Source organism: Silene latifolia, chromosome X (assembly GCF_048544455.1).
Source record: "Silene latifolia isolate original U9 population chromosome X, ASM4854445v1, whole genome shotgun sequence".
NCBI lineage: Eukaryota > Viridiplantae > Streptophyta > Magnoliopsida > Caryophyllales > Caryophyllaceae > Silene > Silene latifolia.
In genome coordinates this window covers 335,354,200-335,375,462 of record NC_133537.1, presented here as the reverse complement: position 1 = coordinate 335,375,462, position 21,263 = coordinate 335,354,200, and the positions used below count along the sequence as shown (strand labels likewise).

Sequence of the window (21,263 nt, the reverse complement as noted above, 5' to 3'; positions counted from 1 at the left end):
TTACATACAAATAATGCACTGTTTTCTTCCCATCCTTGACCTTAATCGACTCCACTTACCATAGTACGTGTAATAGTAGTAGTCGTAGTTGTAGTCGTAGTCAAAGTCGTAGCCGTATTTGTAATTGTAGTCGTAGTAGTAATAGTCATAGTTGTATCCATATCGGTATTCGTACTCATATTCGTCTTCTGTCTCATCACTAGTTTCAACAACAGGTTCGGGTGGTGAAATTAACGTAGGGTCACATACAATTGCGAAATCAAAATTCATGTATCGCGACTTCATTTCCATAGGATTACCTTGGTCGATATCATAAACCCAAAACTTTTCATCATTCAAACAAACCAATAATTTCCCATTCGGCATAAATCCATAGACATTCATATAACTAATAGATCTACAATCGTCGACCATATTCATGTACGGAAACGTGAACAAGTTACTCCATGAGTCGGAATTTCCATATTCTTTCATCACCCAAACCTCTAAATTTTCACAAGCGACATCATGTAGAACACAACCAAGTTGATTTTCTCCATCTAATGTCGCTAAACCGAGCAATGTTTTATCGTCACTCCAATCTGGTTGTGTTATTTTTTTAAACTTCTCTTCTTTCAAATCAAAGCAAACAATACCCTTTTTCACAATCGGATCTACAAAATCGTTGTATTCGATAACCCAATGAAGTAAACCACAAATAACCTTTCCTATGCCACCTTGGTATAAGTTCGTATCCAATAATCGGAATTCAGTTCGGATATAATCTTGTCTTTCCTGACCGTACTTGAAATTGTAAAAGTAAACTTTAACGAACCTGTTACCTTCAGGGTCTATGTCATCATTGCCAAAATACGAGCGCCTCTGATACTTGAACCTAACCACCATAACGTACTCATCCTTACTACTATCGTAACACAACCCAAATATAAACTCATGAGACCACCAACTAATGTTATCTATCGAACCTTTTTTAACTCGAATAAATGAGTGTTCTTTAGTTAAAGGGTTCCACAATATCAATTTGTAATTATATAATATCGCCACCAAACCATTACAAGACCCTAAAGGTGTGACACTATTTTTTCCACGATGTTTCCAAGTATAATATTCCAACAGGTCAGCATGGACAATAGCATTACCATTACTAGGACTTAAGGTGTAGCAATTAGTTTCACCGGATATATAATTATATTTGTGTTTGAAAAATATTATAAGATTACCTTCGACTTGACGAATATTTTTATGGTAATAATCCATGAATCTGGTAGACGATGTTATTGAATTCCATGTCTTGCAAACTGATTTGGACCGCGCCATGGCCTTACAGGGTAACTTACGTAATATTTCTTCGACGATATTTTCGGGAAGGTACGGCAGCGGATTAATTGTTGATTCAATTAACGTCTCATATCGCCGTCGACGTTGTTTTCCTTTGTAGTTTCGTCGCCTCTTTGTCATTTTTTGTGTGATAAAATCAATTGTATTGGTTGCAAAGGTTATTTATGTTTGAGTAAGTCTCATGTAAAATCAATCGTATGAGAATTATGAAATGGGCTTATATAAACACAAAAACTTGAGATCCTTTGGCACCAAGGATAATTAGAGATCCATAATAAATGGAGATCTTGTAGAACACATTTTTTTATTGCATTTTAGCAACTCAAATAAGACCACTTCAATAAGAGTAGAAGTAGGGATGAACATCGGTCCAAGACCGGTTCAAACCTGATCAAACCGGATCGAATCGAAGACCGAAAATAAAAATTTAGTAGACCACGCGAGTATGATTACCTGGATTTACTTTTGTGCTACGTAGCCTAATTGGGTGAATGAGACAGAAAAATGGGATATATTTGTGGGACAGACGAGCCAGACTCACATTTTATAAGAATCGGTAACATACGGATCGTAAGGTTGAGAAGTAATACAAATTAAGAAATATTTTGGACTTTGATGATTATTATCATTGTCTTATGTAAGACTGCCCTCTAGTATTTAATTTAATTTTAACAATCCAATATTTTGCCGAAAAACTAGTTCATACGATACAAACAATCAGCTTAAGACAATATAAATGAATTGCCGAAACCGAAATCGTTAGTGGACGGGTGATATTGCGGGCCGTTTTTGCCACAAACCATTAAACTAATAACTCAAACAAAGATTTGTGTATGATAAGGGAAGTTAGAAGAAGAGAACGGTGGTGGTATTTCGTTATTTGGTGGTCGGAGCAAGGAGAACGGCGGGGACAAAGTAGCTTGTCAAAAAGCTCGTTATAGCAAGAAATTTCTCGCTGTCCCACACAACGAGAAACTAAGAACTCATAAAAAAAAAAAAAAAATGCGGAAATAATGACGTGGACCCATTTTTGGTAAATAGTTTGAAATTGACACCATTTTGTTAAATAATTTCGGTTTTAACCCCATACCTCGGTGCAAAAGCATCGTATAACTAACCTATATGTAACTGAGCTTATGAGTTTGGATTCTTTAAAACAAAACTCGAAAACTTACCAAGTTGTATTACAACTGGTTGTATAGTCTATTTACTAGTCGGGATTAAGTTGATCGATGACCACTATATTTAAAGAGAGAACCGACTTCTTCGTGACCCCTATCTTGTTATGGCAAAGAGCATTTGAGGCACTTGGAATCGGTGTTATCGATTAATTTTATTTTCCATTTTCGATGAAGTTATTAGTTATTACACTCTATTATTTGGTTAGAATATAACAAATAAAATTACTCATTCGCTACCTTTTTTTATTAATGTGGAGCAATTTTTTCCCTTTTTGTGAGGAGGAAACCGTAACCGCTACTATCGGTGGCCACTGGGTAAATCCTTGTATATATGTAATAGCCTGTAAATCACGTATATCCAATAAGCCACCCGAGGGCGTGACATGCTCGAATAAAACAAAAATAATTTCCATTTTACTGATCCATTTTACTAATTTCCAGCAAATAATGATTGTTTTTTGATACATAAGGTGATTTCAGAATGCCAAAACTCGAAGCATGCAATTCAACGATCTTTTATTATTTAAGGTAACGAATGGTAGAACAAGAGTTTCTAGGGCTAACTTTGTACCTAACAAAAGACGCCTCATCCCAAGACGATTTTAAAATTGAGGAATAAACCAGGTGGGTGTGCACATCGAGGAACGTGTATCATCGTCTTCATAAATTATACTATTATGTATGATGTGAGCTGCTACCATTAAATATCCACCAAGTTGTCCCACCACCAAACAAAACGGGTTCGCTTGATCGCTGAAATATATACAATTACTTCGCAAACATTTAAGACGTGCTTGAGAAACAGATATAGAAGAGTTATCACCTAGAAACAACGCGACATCACCCAAATCTTTGATTTCCTCCCAAACTTTTTCTTTAGGATGAAGTTTGTACGCTTTCAAATCCCGTCTTGGCGAAACCAGCCGCCCTTCACGTACCACCATGAGGAGGTCACTGCCCGATTGTACCAAATATTTACTCTTTTATTTCGGAAAATTCAAGTATTAAATTTACGTAACACGAAGTTTGAAAATCACAAAAACAAACTTTGGAAAGACGGTCTCTCAAAAAACCTACTGAAAAAACAATATCCCTTGTCGACAGTTGGAGCAATCTCAGAAACTTGCTGAAAAAGCAATAACCCTTGGCCGACAGTAAGCAATATCCCTTGGCCGACAGTTGGAGCAATCTCCTTCGGTACTGAAGGCAACTTAATGGTAGACCTCCAATTTTTATTTTTTGACCGACAATTGAGCAATCTCCTTCCGGTACTGAAGGCAACTTAGGGTTTTTTTTTTTTATTTTTTACCAGGAGTACTAAAATTATTTAGAGGATATTACTATATATAAAAAATCACTAAAACTTAGGAGGGCCGGTCTCTCCTTAGGTTATTGAGAGACCAATCTTTTATACCCATTTATTTGTTTTTCGTGACCCTTTTATTGTTGATCGTAACATAATAATTTCATACCTATTTACATAATAAAAGTACCAATAAATGTACCAACACTAGCCTGAATTCTTAGTATGAGTAGTCCTACTATCGTCATAATAAGTCGATATGCATCAACAATTATACATGTCGATGTTGGAGCGTCAGATGATCTGATATGATTAAAACATCGTCGAAACCCATTTTCCTCGTACGGTAAAATACCGATCATTATATTAGATTCTTGTATTAGTTTGATTGCGAAAGAGTCCAAACAAACTAAGAATTCAGGCTAGTGTTGCTCAGTCGCGAACTTCATTCGTTGGATTTCTTTTTATAAGAGATTCAGCCTAAGACTGAATCAGACTGAATCGAATATTGTACACAAACATTTATTTCGAGAAAAATTGAGACGAAACATACATTAGATGGACATTATTATTTACATACAAGTAATGCATTGTTTTTTTCCCATCCTTGACCTTAAGCGATTCCACTTGGCGTAAAGCTCATTCACATAAACGTCATATAGGACCCCCTTTACATAAGGTTCATAGAAAGGGTCGTCGTAATAGTCATATCCGTATAAGCGTTCATCTTTGTATTGGTATTTGAATTAATCATCTGTCTCATCACCAATTTCGACGACAGGTTCTGGTGGTGAAATTAACGTAGGCTCACATAGAATTGCTAAATCAAAATTTATATACCGCGACTTTATTTCCATAGGATTGCCTTTGTCGATATCATAAACCCAAAACTCTTTATTATTCAAATAAACCAATAATTTCCCACTCGGCATAAATCCAAGGACATTCATATAACTAATAGATCGAAAACCGTCAATCATATTCATGTACGGAAACGTGAACACGTTACTCCATGAGTCGGAATTTCCATATTCTTTCATCACCCAAACCTCTAAATTTGCACAAGCGATATCATGTAGAACACAACCAAGTTGATTTTCTCCATCTAATGTCGCTAAACCGAGCCTTGTTTTATCGTCACTCCAATCTGGTTGTGCCATTTTCTTAAAATTCTTTTCATTCAAATCAAAGCAAACAATACCCTTTTTCACAATCGGATCTACAAAATCGTTGTATTGGATAACCCAATGAGGTAAACCACGAATAACCTTTCCTGTGCCGCCTTGGCATAAGTTGCTATCCAATAATTGGAATTCAGTTCGGAAATAATGTGTTCTTTCCTCACCGTACTTGAAATTGTACAAGTAAACCTTAACGAACCTGTCACCATCATAGTCTATGGCATCGTAAAAATACTCGTGCCTCTGAGACTCGAACCTAACCAGCATAACGTACTCATCCTTATTACTATCGTAACACAACCCAAATAAACACAGACGTGACCACACACTAATGTTATCTACCGAACCTCTTCTAACTAGAATAAATGAGTGTTCTTTAGTTAAAGGGTTCCACAATATCAACTTCCTATCACACAATATCGCCACCAAACCGTTACAAGACCCCAAAAATGTTACAAACGTCTTTTTACCAATTTTTGGAGTATAATAGTCCAACGGGGCAGTATCGACTACATTATTACCATTACTAGGGCTTAAGGTGTAGAAATTAGTTTTACTACCAAATATATAATTATATTTGTGTTTGAAAAAGATTATAAGATTACCTTCGACTTGACGTATATTTTGATGGTAATAATCCATAAATTGGCGAGATGATATTATTGAATTCCATGTCTTGCAAACTGATTTGGACCGTGCCATGGCCTTACAGGGTAATTTACGTAATATATCTTCGATGATATTTTCCGGAAGATACGGCAATGGAGGATTAATTGTTGATTCAATTAACGTCTCATATTGTTTTCCTTTGTATGTCCGTCGCCCCTTTGGCATTTTCGTGTGATAAATAAAATCAATTGTGTTTGGCAGGAAGGTTATTTTAAGTTTTGAGCAAGTGTCTCTCGTATGAGAATTAGTGTTAGGGTTTTAGGGTTCTGATCTGAGCTTATAAAGTATTTTGAGTTCCTTGCGCTCCAAGGTCACTTTAATAAGAGACGAGTTCTAATAAAAACCTCAGTTATACTTATATTCACAAGCAATATTATATAGAACCATTATATAGCGAGTTCAAATAAAAAAGAAAGCCTGAAGTCAATCAATCGTTTCGCTTCAAGGTTATGGTAATTATGGTGCGGTCCGGATTCTCTCCATTATCTTTTTCTCCATTACCAATCTATTATTTATTAATGGTTAGGATTTCGTTTGGGGTCAAAATGGAGGGATCGGATGTATTCCAGACATTTCATTTCCACCTCAATTTTTTCAACATCACAAGTAAATCTAGGTCGTAGATTTATTCTCAAAATTAAATCGCATCCATTGATAAGTAATGGAGAGGGATAAGTAATGGAGAGGATCCATTGCCAGTATGGTGACCACAAATTGAGAACCATACCTCTAATAAGAATTACTCCCTCAGTTATGGTCATTTGTTTACCTATTCTATGTTGGGTGACTCACTCAATTTGGTTCACTTGTTATCAGTCATCAAATAATTTATCCTCTATTTTTTCCTTGGTTTTTGTTAGAACTGTTCATGGGTCGTTCCGTCCATTTAACGCGGCCCATCCCGCCCGCTAAAAAAGCGGGTACGGACAAGGCATTTTAAGAAAAATACAAAGGCCACTGTAACACCCCAAGAGATGATTGAGAGTAAGTTGTCCCACATCGGAAAAATATAGAGTTTGGGATATGTTTATAAAGGAATTACACCCACCACTTAGTAACAAGGCCTTATGTTTTTGGGCTTAAGTGAGGACAAAACGGGCCCAAAGATCAACATCTCATATTTAGGTGGGGTGTGTTACGACGGTGGTGGGTCGGGTTGTTATACCCAGCCCACTAACTCATACCAAACTCGCTAACCTGCTTGTCCGTGGGCCAAAAATTAAACATGAGCTCGGCTCATGTCCGACCCAATCCCGTATTTCAACACCTCTAATTTCTGTGCAAAAATCAAAAGTAAACAAATAATCCGATAGACTTGTTCGTGGAAAATTAGAACGTCCATTTGATCTTCATTTTGCGTGGTCGAGTTATGGTACATTAAGCTTGTTGTATGCAATGCTTGATGGGAATCCTAGGATTTGGTCCTCGGTGCCTGGGTTCGTTGAGTCTCTTTGGTTTCACCTCGTCTTTTATCTACAACATAGAAGCATAAGAGTGTAACCTTCAATTTGTTTGTAAAGCTACCCACCTATTGTAGATGGGTATAGAAGCATAAGAGTGTAAGTTCTTAATCTTAATATACATGTTTAATTAATGAATAAATATACAACAATTAAATAGCAGAAGAGATAAAATAAAGATCGAGGAATTAAACCTCTAGCCATTGCTTATCGGAATCCCTGAACAGCTTTACCCAATAATCAGATTGCTAAACCAAATTCCGTAAACCCGTCATCTGCCCGTATGCTTTTCTCTGATTTCGGTTCCGAACCCTCACACTCACAATTTAGATGGTGTATAACACTTAAAACTAGGTTTGGTAACCTTATTAATCAGATAATGTGTTGTATTTATCTTGATTTTGCCATCAACAATAAGTTGCAAAACATGGAGAAGCGAGTGGTGGTCAACTGTGGAAGTTGGGAGACAAAATAAGGTAGTTTCCGTTCATGGTTTGACTGCCAGTTTAATGGGCCATAACTTTAGAATTTTTCATAAACTAAATAATACTCCCTCCAATCCTCTATTTTCTTCCTCTTTACTTTGGGCACAAGAATTAAGAAATGGAGTATTATATTGATAAAAAGTTGGGTGGGTTTGGTGATAGGAGAGAGGGATGAATAATTAAGAGTTAAATAATGAATTGTGGGCCACAAATATTAAAGTAAGGATTAAAATAGGATTAAAAGAGTTGGGTGGGTGGGGTAATAGGAGAGAGGTATGAATAAAATAAGAGTAAAAAGTTACCAAAAATAGAAAGGGGAAGAAAACCTGAATAACCGTTTTAGGAAATAGGGAAGAATATGGTGAATTGGAGGGAGTACTATTTAATGGAGATCTTGTGAAAGACATTTTTTCCTTGCATTTTAGCAAACTCTTCAATAAGCCCATATCAATAAGAGCATGGGACGGATTCAATAAGAAACGAGCACAAATAAAAACTTCGATAAGTTATATTTACAAGTAATATCTATATAATACCGTCCATATAACAAGTTCAATAAAAAAAGCCTAAAGCCAATCGATCGTCTTCCTTCACGGTTAAGGTGACCACAAATTGAGAACCATACATTTTATAACAATCGGTAATATACGGATCGAATATTGTAGATCCAACAACATTTATTTATTTCTTGAAAAATAATACCAAAAGTACATCAGACGTTATTAATTATTTACATACAAGTAATGCAGTGTTTTCTTCCCATCCTTGACCTTAATCGAGTCCACTTACCATAAAGCTCGTTCACATAATCTTCATATTCGACCTCATTTACATACAGACCATAGTAAGTGTAGTCATAGTCATAGTCGGAGTAGTATTCGTAGTAGTCGTCATAGTAGTAACCGTAGTTGTATACTCTCTCATCACCAATTTTGACAAAAGGTTCAGGTGGTGAAATTAACGTAGGCTCACATACAATTGCGAAATCAAAATTTATGTATCGTGACTTCATTTCCCTAGTATTTCCTTTGTGGATATCATAAACCCAAAACTCTTTATCATTCAAATTAACAATTAATTCCCCACTCGACATAAATCCCAGGACATTCATATAATTTATCGATCTACATTCGTCAACCATATTCATGTACGGAAACGTGAACACGTTACTCCACGACTCTGAATTTCCATACTCTTTCATCACCCAAACCTCTAAATTTGCACAAACGATATCATGTAGAACGCAACCAAGTTGATTTTCTCCATCTAATGTCGCTAAACCGAGCATTGTTTTATCGTCACTCCCATCCGGCCTTGCCATTTTCTTAAACTTCTCTTCATTCAAATCAAAGTAAATAATATCCCTTTTCACAATCGGATCTATGGAATCGCAGTATTGGATAACCCAATGAGGTAAACCACAAAGAACCTTTCCTATGTCGCCTTGAAATAACTTCCTATCCAATAATCGGAATTCATCACTTTGGATATTATAATGTTTTTCCTGACCGTACTTGAAATTGTTGAAATTGTATAAGTAAACCTTAACGAACCTGTTACCTACATGGTTGTCATGGTAAAAATGCGAGGGCATCTGATACTCTAACCTAACCACTATAACATACTCATCCTTACTATTATCGTAACACAACCCAAATAAACACAGACGTGACGCACTTCTAATGGTACGTGCCCAACCTTTTCTGACTCGAATTAATGAATGTTCATTAGTTAAAGGGTTCCACAATATCAACTTCCTATCACACAATATCGCCACCAAACCGTTACAAGACCCCAAAAATCTTACAAGCGTTATTTTACCACGTTTTCGAGTATAATAGTCCAACGGGGCAGTATCGACTATAGTATTACCATTACCAGGGCTTATGGTGTAGAAATTAGTTTTACTACCAAATATATGATTATATTTGTGTTTGAAAAAGATTAAAAGATTACCTTCGACTTGACGAATATTTTTATGGTAATAATCCATAAATTTGGTAGACGATGTTATTGAATTCCATGTCTTGCAAACTAATTTGGATCGTGCCATGGCCTTACAAGGTAATTTACGTAATATATCTTCGATGATATTTTCGGGAAGATACGGCAATGGAGGATTAATTGTTGATTCAATTAACGTCTCATATCGCCGTCGCCGTTGTTTTCCTTTGTATGTCCGTGGCCCCTTTGGCATTTTTATGTGATAAATAAAATCAATTGTGTTTTGCAGGAAGGTTATTTTAAGTTTTGAGCAAGTGTCTCTCGTATGAGAGAATTAGTGTTAGGGTTTTAGGGTTCTGATCTGAGCTTATATAGTATTTTGACTTCCTTGCGCTCCAAGGCCACTTAGAAATTGTCCATAATAAATGGAGATCCTATGAGACATGCTCAAATAATATCAACCGGACATATTGTAGACCAAACTGTTGAGAATAATTAGGCACTAATTATGACTACTTATTCTCTCTTGGACTAACTCCTTTTACTTATTCTTCCTCTATTTTTTTTCTGGAGGGAAAGAACACATTAAAATAAGTAGAAAAGAAAGTCAAGTACATCACAAGGAGGGTCGGGGCTTACTGTTGTACAAGCCGAAATAAAATCCGAATTAGCTAGAACACCGTTTGGTCTTTGTATGAGGGATATTTGTAGTCGTGCCCGTTTATTATCTAGGTGTAAGTTTTCTCATGTTAAGCGAGAAGGGAATACAGTAGCTCACCATGTCGCTAGGTTGTTACCATCAGCGAATATGGAACTTTTAATTTGTACTCTGAAAATTTTCCGGATGCTATCATTGCATTGGCGGAAATTGATTTAATATAATTTCCTTTTTCCCAAAAAAAAAAAAAAAAAAAAAGAAAGTCAACTACATCACGGGGGAGGGTCGGGGCTTAGTGTCGTACAAGCCGAAATGAAATCCGAATTACAAAAATTTAGTACAACAGAAGGGGCAATATCCCAAATAAAACAACCAATCCGAGTGCTAGTGTCTTTAAAGGCAAATTTAGTGATAACATCCGCGACCTTGTTTGCACTTCTCTTCTCAAATACAATCTTCAAAAGAGGTGAGGCCTTTAGAAGTTCCCTACACTCACTTAAATGTTAGCAAAGGGACCACAAGGGGAATCAAGGGTCGTAAGAGCATTGACAGCATTAAGGCAATCCGAAGCAATCACAAATTTACTAGTGGACTGAGTCGCAAAAAAGAATCCCTCTCTAATCGCAAGCACCTCGCATAAAAAGGGGTTAGGGGCGGTCAATCTAGTGGTCCAACCTCTAACCCAAGACCCACTACTATCCCTAGTAACACACTCCACACTAGCAAAGGAAGAAGAGGGAGAAAATGCCGCATCAACATTCTATTAGCTCCTAATTACTAGCTTGTATTTCGATAGAATATTTCATGTATTTTGGTAAGAATATTAACCTAGATAGTCATTCTTAGATCTCTATCTGTGAACGAGGTGTAAAAGCCTTCTATCGTCGTTTGAAAAAAGTCTCAAACAGAATATTCCACTTTTAAATGGTCTTCTTTTATCGGTATTCCTCTTTCATATACGCATTTTACTCTTTCACATATACATTTTACCCTTTTGACCCTCCCATTTTCACAATCAATTTTCCATTCTCACCTAATCTTAACAATACATCCAATAATTACCCGACCACAACTTACCACCCTACCGACCCTACCAAAACACCGATACCCAGCGGCCCCAACTCCGGCTACCACTACCGGCAGCAGGTTTGTCAAGCAGTTTCCCATGTTCGACCGTCAATCATCGAAAAGCCTATGCGTATGCACACAACACATACACTATACCTTCGCGCACAATCCTCACCATCTCCGTCTCGCCGGCGAACACCCTCACACTCCGTCAGAGGTTGTGTATTCCGTCGCCTTTAACGCTGCACTAACGACAACTTAACCACTCCTTACGCATAGTAAACTTGAAAACCTCTAATTATTAAATGAAATTACAGTGAAAAAGAGAGAAAAATTCAAGATTGTTAATGAAGATTATATAAATAGTTTCTACTCCTATTATCTAATTCTAATTCATAATGAACAAATTTGTCTAATTCGAGTGCTTTAATGAAAAGGGTTTGCAAATCAAGGAAAAGGAGAAGAGACGAATTATTTTGTTTTCAAAGCAAGGGGTTTGCTAACCATGACTAAAATAAGTATATACTCCGTACAAGGATAAACTATGTAAAATAATGAATGAATTTGGTGAACTATAATTGCAGATCTTACGAGTAATTTGATTATATTTTGAGGAAGGAGAAAAGAAGCAATTTGGGGGCTTTTGGGAAGGAGGGCAATGTAGGAAAAATTTATGAAAAAAAATACGTGAAAAAGTAAAATGCGTATGTGAAAGAGCAACACCTTCTTTATTAAATGTTACTGCTAATCACATTAAAATTGATTATGAACTAGTATAGACCCCGCGCAAATACGCGGTATATATAGAACTTTTAATTTTTACTGTATTACTTATAGATTTTAGACTTATATCTCATGAATTTTATTAAAATTAATCAAGAGAATTGAGTACTTCCTTGAAGTGTATTTTTTATGAAAATATTTTAATTATCTCAAATTAATTTAATAGATTTTTTTTCATCATGAAGTTAATAATAGGGGTAAAACTGTAATAGTTTATGTTTATGTATAGTAGCCGTTTATAATTTTATACCAATTTTTTTTAGTTAAAATATTATATTTTAAAATTTGATGATAAAAAGATTATTTTAATGAAAAATTAGTTTAATGAGTGAAAATCTAATTTATTTTCGTATTTAAGCTTGAGCACTTTGAAGAAAAAACTTTAGAGAAATTTTTATGATGGTATATAATTAATTGGGAGGTAAATTTTGTAATAAGAGTAAATATAGTGAGATAAATTAAATAGAAGGCAAATATTTTATTGTAGAGTGTCACTTAGGCTGGAAAACTAAGCGGGGACATTTGGAAATATGTTAATCTTTTAGTATATTGGGGATGCAATATGGGGTCTAGATTTCGCCGTTTTCGTATAGGACCAAATATACATCAAAAATTATTCTTTTTTTTTGTTTTTGCGAAAGACGGTAAACTAAAGAGAAATTAAAAGGTTACGAGAACACACTAAAAGGGCGGGTTCAGGGATAATGCTACAATAGCAGAGTCAATTCTACAAGTCAATAGAGTTTGGTGCACTATTCCAGCAGAAATTTCCATTTCTTGGTGACCCGTCATAAAGCAAGAAATGGGCTAGTGAACCAGCAATTAAGTTGGTTAATCTTCTTTCGAATATGATCTTCAAAAATGGTGAGACCCTTAATATTTCCCTGTACTCCATGATAATATTTGCTAAAGGACAAAAAGGGGTTATAACGGAGCAAATAAGATTAACAACAACTTGACAATCAGAGCTAATGACAAGGGTACTGTAATACCCGTCCTTAGAGACCCGTTGACCGATGTTGATTGACCTGAGACACCTATCTAAACCTTAAAAGTTAAACCTTGTAATGTTGTGAGCCTTTGAGTTCGTGTTACTCGATCTAGCAGAGGCACTTGATCGAGTAGAGGCCACTCGACCGAGTAAGTTGTTTACTCGATCGAGTAACGTGAGTTCAGCAGGGAATTATAAATCGTTAAATCGTGAAACCCAAATCATTTCTCCACCTTTCTTCCTAAACCTAGATGCCGTCATTTCACTTCTCCTTCACCATGGTTCATCTCCTTGAGGCCTTTGAGAGTGGTTACACCCTAGGGATGGGATACTTGAGTCGGGTAGCGGTCTTGACGCCGGATTGCTTTGTATAGGTATGTTGTCATCATCATCATCGTCTCCCTTGATTTCAGTTATAGTTATAGTTATAGTAGTAGTAATAGATGGTTATGCTGGTTGTTATAGGTGGTTATGGTAGTTACTTGTTATCTTATGGTCGTGCGCGGAATCGCTGCGGTTTGCTAAAAGTAGGTTTTCCTACTCAGTACTCTTGGCTGTCTTGTGTGTCGTTTGTGTTGTATAGTTGATTTTAGTGTTGTTGATGGTGCTGTGTTTTGATTGTGATTGGTCATTGTGGTTGTTTGTCTGTGTTTCTTGAGGTGCGTCCTCGGCTGAGTTGAGTCATTTGCGGGAGTGGCTTCACGCCCTTGATTCGCCCTCTGTGGAACCCGCCACAGAAGGGAATGTGCATATTAAGGAACATGGGTTATCGCTCGAATGAGATGGGCGGGGCATAAGTGGGAACGACTACGGTCCCCCACTAGCGGTGTGGATTACGTGTTGCGATTGGTAACGTGGCAGGACTGGACCTTCGGGCAGTCAGAGGTGTGTGGTGATTGGAGTTGGTGACGTGTGTAATTGTTATGTCTTGTTGTGTTTGTTCTTGTATGTTCCTTTAGTTATTGACCTTGTGTTGTGTTGTCTTCTTGTGTTGTGTCTGCCGTGATCCACTATGGTGAGCAGTCGATATTAGCAGGTTGATGTCTGGATCATAGCTGGGTGCTTGAAGGGACGAGTCTACCATAAGTCATGGTAGAGATAGTTTCACATAGTTGATAGTAGTCACGAGATGTACCTTTATTTTGTTTATATCACTTGTAATATTATATAATCGTTCTTTTATCGACATTTGATTATTACTGTCCTCAGACAATCGAGTGGTAACGCCTTATCTGCTAGGGAAGGTCTTGTTAAGACTCATTGGTAGATGAGTGTTACATATACACTTGGACTTCACCGCGTACTCAATTGCATTTCTAATGACATAAATCTCGCTAGTCAAAGCGTTTAAAGCATGACATCGACGCGCCGACCCTAAAACAGTAAAACCCAACTACCATTCTATCACACCTTTTCATTTACATACAAGTAATGCAGTATTTTAATCCCATCCTTGACCTTAAGCGAGTCCACTCTTTATAAAGCTCATTCACATACATATCATATGGAACTTCATTTACATGCACACGAGTAGCATTGTAAACATCTTCGTCTTCGTCATCAACTTTTTTCTTATTACCAACAATTTAGACAATAGGTTTGGGTGGTGAAATAATCCTAGGCTCACATACAATTAAGAGTTTTGAAACTCACAACTTCATTTCCATATGATTGTCGTTGTGGATATCATAAACCCATAACTCTTCATCATCTAATTTCTACACCTTTGTCACCACACCGCATCTTTTTCTCAAGGATGTTTATTTGCTTCTAATTACTTGCATTTTAGCAACTCTTCTATAAGACCACATCAATATGAGCATGGGACGGATTCAATAAGAAATGAGCACAAATAAAAACTTCGATCAGTTATATATTTACAACTTACAAGTAATATCTATATAAGACCGTCCATATAACAAGTTCAATAAAAAAAAAAGCCTAAAGCCAATCGATCGTCTTCCTTCACGGTTAAGGTGACCACAAATTGAGAACCATACATTTTATAAGAATCGGTAATATACGGATCGTATTATCGTAAGATTGACAAGTAATGTAAGACTGTCCTCTAGTATTCAATTTAATTTTAACAATTTAATAGTTTAATTCATTCGTGTTTGTTTAATTGCGAAACAATAATAGGCTAAGACCGAACTGGAAGGACCCAATATGGAAGGATCGAATATTTCTTGAAAACTAAGACCAAAAATACATCAGACGTTATTATTTACATACAAGTAATGCAATGTTTTCTTCCCATCCTTGACCTTAAGCGACTCCACTTAGCATAAAGCTCGTTCACATAATCTTCATATTCGACCTCATTTACATACAGACCATAGTAAGTGTAATCGTAGTAGTAGTCGTATTTGTATTCATAGTAGTAGTAGTAGTAGCCGTATTCGTATTCATAGTCGGAGTAGTAGTCGTATTCGTATTCATAGTCGGAGTCGTATTCGTAGTAATAGTAGTCGTATTCGTAGTTGTATACTCTCTCATCACCAAATTCAACAAAAGGTTCAGGTGGTGAAATTAACGTAGGCTCACATAAAATTGCGAAATCAAAATTTATGTATTGTGACTTCATTTCCCTAATATTTCCTTTGTGGATATCATAAACCCAAAACTCTTTATCATTCAAATTAATAATTAATTCCCCATTCGGCATAAATCCCAGGACATTCATATACCTTATCGATCTACCATTGTCAACCATATTAATGCGCGGAAACGTGAACATGTTACTCCACGATTCTGAATTTCCGTACTCTTTCATCACCCAAACCTCTAAATTTGCACAAGCGATATCATGTAGAACACAACCAACTTGATTTTCTCCATCTAATGTCGCTAAACCGAGCATTGTTTTATCGTCACTCCAATCTGGTTGTGCTATTTTCTTAAACTTCACTTCATTCAAATCAAAGTAAACAATACCCGTTTTCACAATCGGATCTATAGAATCGCGGTATTGGATAACCCAATGAGGTAAACCACAAAGAATCTTTCCTATGTCGCCTTGGAATAACTTCCTATCCAATAATCGGAATTCAGCCAATAATCGGTTATCATTTTGTCTTTCCTGGCAGTAATTAAAATTGTACAAGTAAACCTTAACGAACCTGCCATACTCGAACCTAACCACCATAACGTACTCATCCTTACTACTATTGTAACACAACCCAAATAAACACTGACGAGACTCACTTCTAATAGTACGTGCCCAACCTATTCTGACTCGAACTGATGACTGTTCATTAGTTAAAGGGTTCCACAATATCAACTTCCTATCACACAATATCGCCACCAAACCATTACAAGACCCCAAAAATGTTACAAGCGGCATTTTACCACGTTTTCGAGTATAATAGTCCAACGGGGCAGTACCGACTATAGTATTACCATTACGAGGGCTTAAGGTGTAGAAATTAGTTTTACTACCAAATATATAATTATAATTATACTCGTCTTTGAAAAATATTAAAAGATTACCTTCGACTTGACGAATATTTTTATGGTAATAATCCATGAATCTGGTAGACGATGTTATTGAATTCCATGTCTTGCAAACTGATTTGGATCGTGCCATGGCCTTACAAGGTAATTTACGTAATATATCTTCGATGATATTTTCGGGAAGATACGGCAATGGAGGATTAATTGTTGATTCAATTAACGTCTCATATCGCCTTCGCCGTTGTTTTCCTTTGTATGTCCGCCGCCTCCCTGGCATTTTCGTGTGATAAATAAAATCAACTGTGTTTTGCAGGAAGGTTTTTTTAAGTTTTGAGCAATAAAATAAAATAAAAAATCAAAGTGTCTCTCGTATGAGAATTAGTGTTAGGGTTTTAGGGTTCTGATCTGAGCTTATATAGTATTTTCAGTTCCTTGCGCTCCAAGGTCAGTTAGAGTGTAGGACGGATTTAATAAGAGACGAGTTCTAAAAATCTCAGTTATATAGAACCGTTATATAACGAGTTCAAATAAAAAAGAAAGCCTGAAGTCGATCAATTGTTTCGCTTCGAGGTTATGGTACTAGAGCTAGGACAATATGAGTACCCGGGCCTATCTTTATTTCTTTGATGTGTACTCATTCATTAAGGGCCTCACACCATTATGTCAATGTTTTATATAGCGAATAGGAATTTTTAGATTATTATATAAAACATACTCCCTCTTATTCCAGATAACCGTCCCATTGTCCATTTCTGTATATTCACAATAATGTCCCATTGTTCATTTTTGGTATGTGTTGTGTGGTCCAAATTCAATTCCATTTCCGTTTATTCACATAACTGTCCCATTGTCCGTTTTGTGTGGTCTAAACTCACTTTCTTAATTCTTGTGCCATATTCAAAATGGGACGGTTATCTGGAATAGGAGGGAGTACATATTAAATTAGTATTTATTCTTGTTTAAATATTGAATTTTAGATTGATTTTTTCCAACAAATTTACTCAATATTTTACTCCATAAAGCATCCCCTATTTACTAAATGAATAGGTGAACTCAGTTATTTTCCCGCCAAAAGGCATATTCTCAAAAAAGGAAACTAATGATAATTATGTACATTTACTAAATAAGAAAATTAACCATTACAATTTAATTCATCTATTACATTTTCATTAAAATTAATCTTTTCATCAAATTAGATTATTTTCACTAAACTCTAAACTATATTATTTTAATTAATATAAAAAAATTGATATAAAATTATAAATTACTAAATTTTTTATTGATCGTATTATTAGATATGAGTTGACCCTGTATAAAATGATAGTTGTTATTACTTTCGTGACAGAAAATTGAAAAAAAAAATATAACTTGAAACTCATTAGTTATACTATAAAAATATTTTCATTAGAATATATTTCAACCTATTACTCAATTCTCTTAAATAATCTTCAGTTTTAACTTTTATTTATCCAAGCAAAATACAATGATAACAAATGTAAACAATTATAAGGTATCAATATTATATAAATAATGTTATAAAAATATTAAACTTTAAATGCCGTGCATATAATGCATGGGGTCTAAACTAGTTCTTAATAATAGCTTATACGAAAATTAGTGTTAGTTTTAGGCGCAAAAGTTAGGCGGGAAAAACTTAAGCTTTGTTAATCTTTTAGTATATTGGGATGGTGCAAATAAGACCTGCTTTGACCCGACTCGATTTGCCTTGAATGCCATCTTTAGCCGCCATGTATATTTTGCAGAAAATTTAGACATTCGTGATAATTTGTAAATTATTTTGTTTATATTTCCGGTTTTATCTACTTGATTGACTTTGGTTAAGCGAAGTACAAAGTTGGCTCAATTTGAGGTTTTGATAGTTTCATCTTTGATAATAACAAACAGGGTTATTTTATTTTGATATGTTTTTGGTCATTTTTTTTTTTTCAATCAAACAAAACACGTAGTTTCTCAGTTATGAGTAGTCGGATTAGAGTCTGTTTGGTAAAACTAACTGAAACCTGAAAAAGTAGCTACTGAAACCTGAAAAAGTAGATGATAAGGTCAGGGGCGGACCGGGGTGTGCGCACAGCACCCCACGTGCGCACCCTCAATTTCTGTTTTTCTTTTTTTTTTTAAACTGCCTATAAACTATTTATATAATTTGTTTGTCATAAAGGCAAGAACACTAAGCGTGCCCCAGCGGAAGAACAAAGACCTGTCAGCGGCAACACAGGGGTTCGAACCTCCATAATGTCCTTTTTTATATCAATTTTTTTCCATCCCCTTTATTTTTTCTCGTTCAGTTACAAAATTGAAAAAACCACCTAAGTTGAAGATTTGAAATTCTCATTACGAGATCCAATTCCTATTTTTGTAATCTAGGATGTTAATTTCAAGTTCTCCTTCATAAATTTCATTTATCATTATTTTTGTTTTGGTTCTTTATTGTGAAAATTACTTGTTAGTTCAACACCTATCCCCAACTATATAAGCCCTAATTTGAAAATTGGTAATTCAATTAAGAATCCTAATTTCTTATTATTTTACCAATTCAAATAAGTGATGTATGTTATTTTCATTTAAAATTGATGAAGAAATACAAAAGTATACAATTTTTTGAGAACCACGAAAGTTCATATGCGATTTACTATCACTTTGTACCCTAAAAATGATTGAAGATTTTAGATTATTTAAAACTAATTGAAATTTGGTTCAATCTGTATGGAATGTACTTTGAATTTTACAGTCTACTGTGCAAATCAAATTTTCGTTGCGTAAAATTCTATTTAGGTTAATTGGGTCCGTAAAAAGTGCACCCCCTGCTTTAGAGTCCTGGGTCCACCACTGGATAAGGTAGCTAAAAATTAGTAACTGATAAGGTAGCTGATTATATAAAAAAATGTTTGGCAAACTAACAGAAAAGATAACTGATTTTGATAAAATGACGTAAAAGGATATGATAATTATTGAATAGTATAGATTTAAGGGGTAAAAAGGAAAAATCAACTCAAACAGGTACCTGAAATCTCAAATGCTACCCTACGTAGCATTTCATTTCAGGTAAGTTATTTGGTTAAATAAGCTACTTGCCAAATGCTTACAAAAAAATAAGGTACCTGAAATTTTGGTCAAATAAGTTACTTTGACCAAATCAGGTAACTGAAATGTCTTGTCAAACAGAGTCTTAGCTTATATTGGTTTTTGAGTTCCTTTTTTTTGGGTGACGATGGAACCCACATCCGCTACCTTTGGTGCATATTGGTAAACCCTAGGATGTATGTGATAGCCTGCAAACCACGTATAGCAGGTAAGCCACCCAAGGGCAAGGGTGACAGGCTCGAAGTCTAATAGGCATGAACTCAGGCCAAGAATGCTCCACAAGATTTTGCTCTTGGGGATACTTGAATCCGGGTCTCCTGGAAATTCACTCAAGTTATAACTATTAGACTCCACGATATCAAAAATTTAATTTATTTAAAATTAAAATTTCCTAAGTCGTTAAGCTAAAACTATAAATTTCTATATCGATATATTTATTCAGCTTACATATCTTTTAAAATTTCACTCTAGTAGTAATACAACATTGACCTTGTATAATTGTATATCCCAAATCATTTACTCCTATAACTTAAATATATTAAAAAAATATTTATGATACTGTAACTAATATAATGAAAATTGGTTAATGAGGTGAGTTTCTAACTTTTCTCACGACACTTTTTTATTTAATAAAGAATATTTTAGGACAGTCATTTAAATTGAATCATCTTAATTAGGGCTGTTCACTCAGTGGTCCGGACCAAAGACCGGACCGGACCAGACCATTTGGTCCGGACCAGACCGGACTGAATTTTGTTTAGTCCGGTCCACTGTCCACCTATTTACCCTACTTTGGTCTTCGGTCCGGTCCTGGACCAACCCGAATAGACCGCGGACCGGACCATGGACCGAAGTTATGTAATAAAAGAATTTTTAAATTTGTAATATTATTGATTTTATTTTCTACTTTGTTTACACGTATTATACGATGTGTATTTATGTAGTTAAATGTCGTAAGAAAATAATGTTGTTTATTTTGATCATTACGAACTTCTCGAGTTCTAGTTTTATATGCTAAAACATGTCAATGACAATAATATTTGGTCCACTTTGGTCCATTTGGTCCGGTCCACGTGTTTTTATGGTCCAGACCGGACCGGACCAATATTAATATGGTCCGGTTCTCGGTCCACCTCTTAAACCTTATTTGGTCTTCGGTCTAGAGAGTTTGGTCCGGTCCGGTCCGGTCCAGGTGTTTTTATGGTCCAGACCGGACCGGACCAATATTAATATGGTCCGGTCCTCGGTCCACCTCTTAACCTTAATTTGGTCTTCGGTCCAGAGAGAGTGGTTCGGTCCGGTCCCGGACCAATGAACACCCCTAACTTAATATTTTAAAATATTCAATAGATATGATGAAAATTATACTCATATTAAAGGATTTTTCGCGATATATTTAATGATTTAATTTTCAAATTAAATATGGTATGATTTGAAAACTAGTATTATATGTGGTATAAGTGTATAACTGCCTCGCGAGAACTTGGTACTTGGCAAGGGAATCAGGTTTGTTTAAAAGAAAATGAAAGGGCGCCGTAGGGTGACACCCAATTTGGGCGTCACCCTCTCACATGGAGTGAGTGAAACATCTTTAATTAAGAATGCATGTGACACCCAATTTGAACGTCACCGGGTGACGCCCTG

General features: G+C 35.6%; 4 protein-coding genes across 4 annotated transcripts; all 4 read right to left on the bottom strand.

Moving 5' to 3' along the window:
• LOC141620944 (F-box protein CPR1-like) lies at nt 1-1,317 on the bottom strand. The gene has a single exon (XM_074437685.1). It carries the CDS (start codon nt 1,315-1,317, stop codon nt 1-3), a length of 1,317 nt encoding a protein of 438 aa, XP_074293786.1.
• Nucleotides 1,318-4,568: 3,251 nt separating this feature from the next.
• LOC141620943 (F-box/kelch-repeat protein At3g23880-like) lies at nt 4,569-5,837 on the bottom strand. The gene has a single exon (XM_074437684.1). The coding sequence runs from the start codon at nt 5,835-5,837 to the stop codon at nt 4,569-4,571; it is 1,269 nt and encodes a 422-aa protein (XP_074293785.1).
• Nucleotides 5,838-8,347: 2,510 nt separating this feature from the next.
• LOC141620942 (putative F-box protein At3g49980) lies at nt 8,348-9,670 on the bottom strand. Its single transcript, XM_074437683.1, has one exon. It carries the CDS (start codon nt 9,668-9,670, stop codon nt 8,348-8,350), a length of 1,323 nt encoding a protein of 440 aa, XP_074293784.1.
• Nucleotides 9,671-15,288: 5,618 nt separating this feature from the next.
• On the bottom strand, nt 15,289-16,650 carry LOC141620941 (F-box protein At3g07870-like). The gene has a single exon (XM_074437682.1). The coding sequence runs from the start codon at nt 16,648-16,650 to the stop codon at nt 15,289-15,291; it is 1,362 nt and encodes a 453-aa protein (XP_074293783.1).
• Between the last annotated feature and the right edge of the window lie 4,613 nt (nt 16,651-21,263).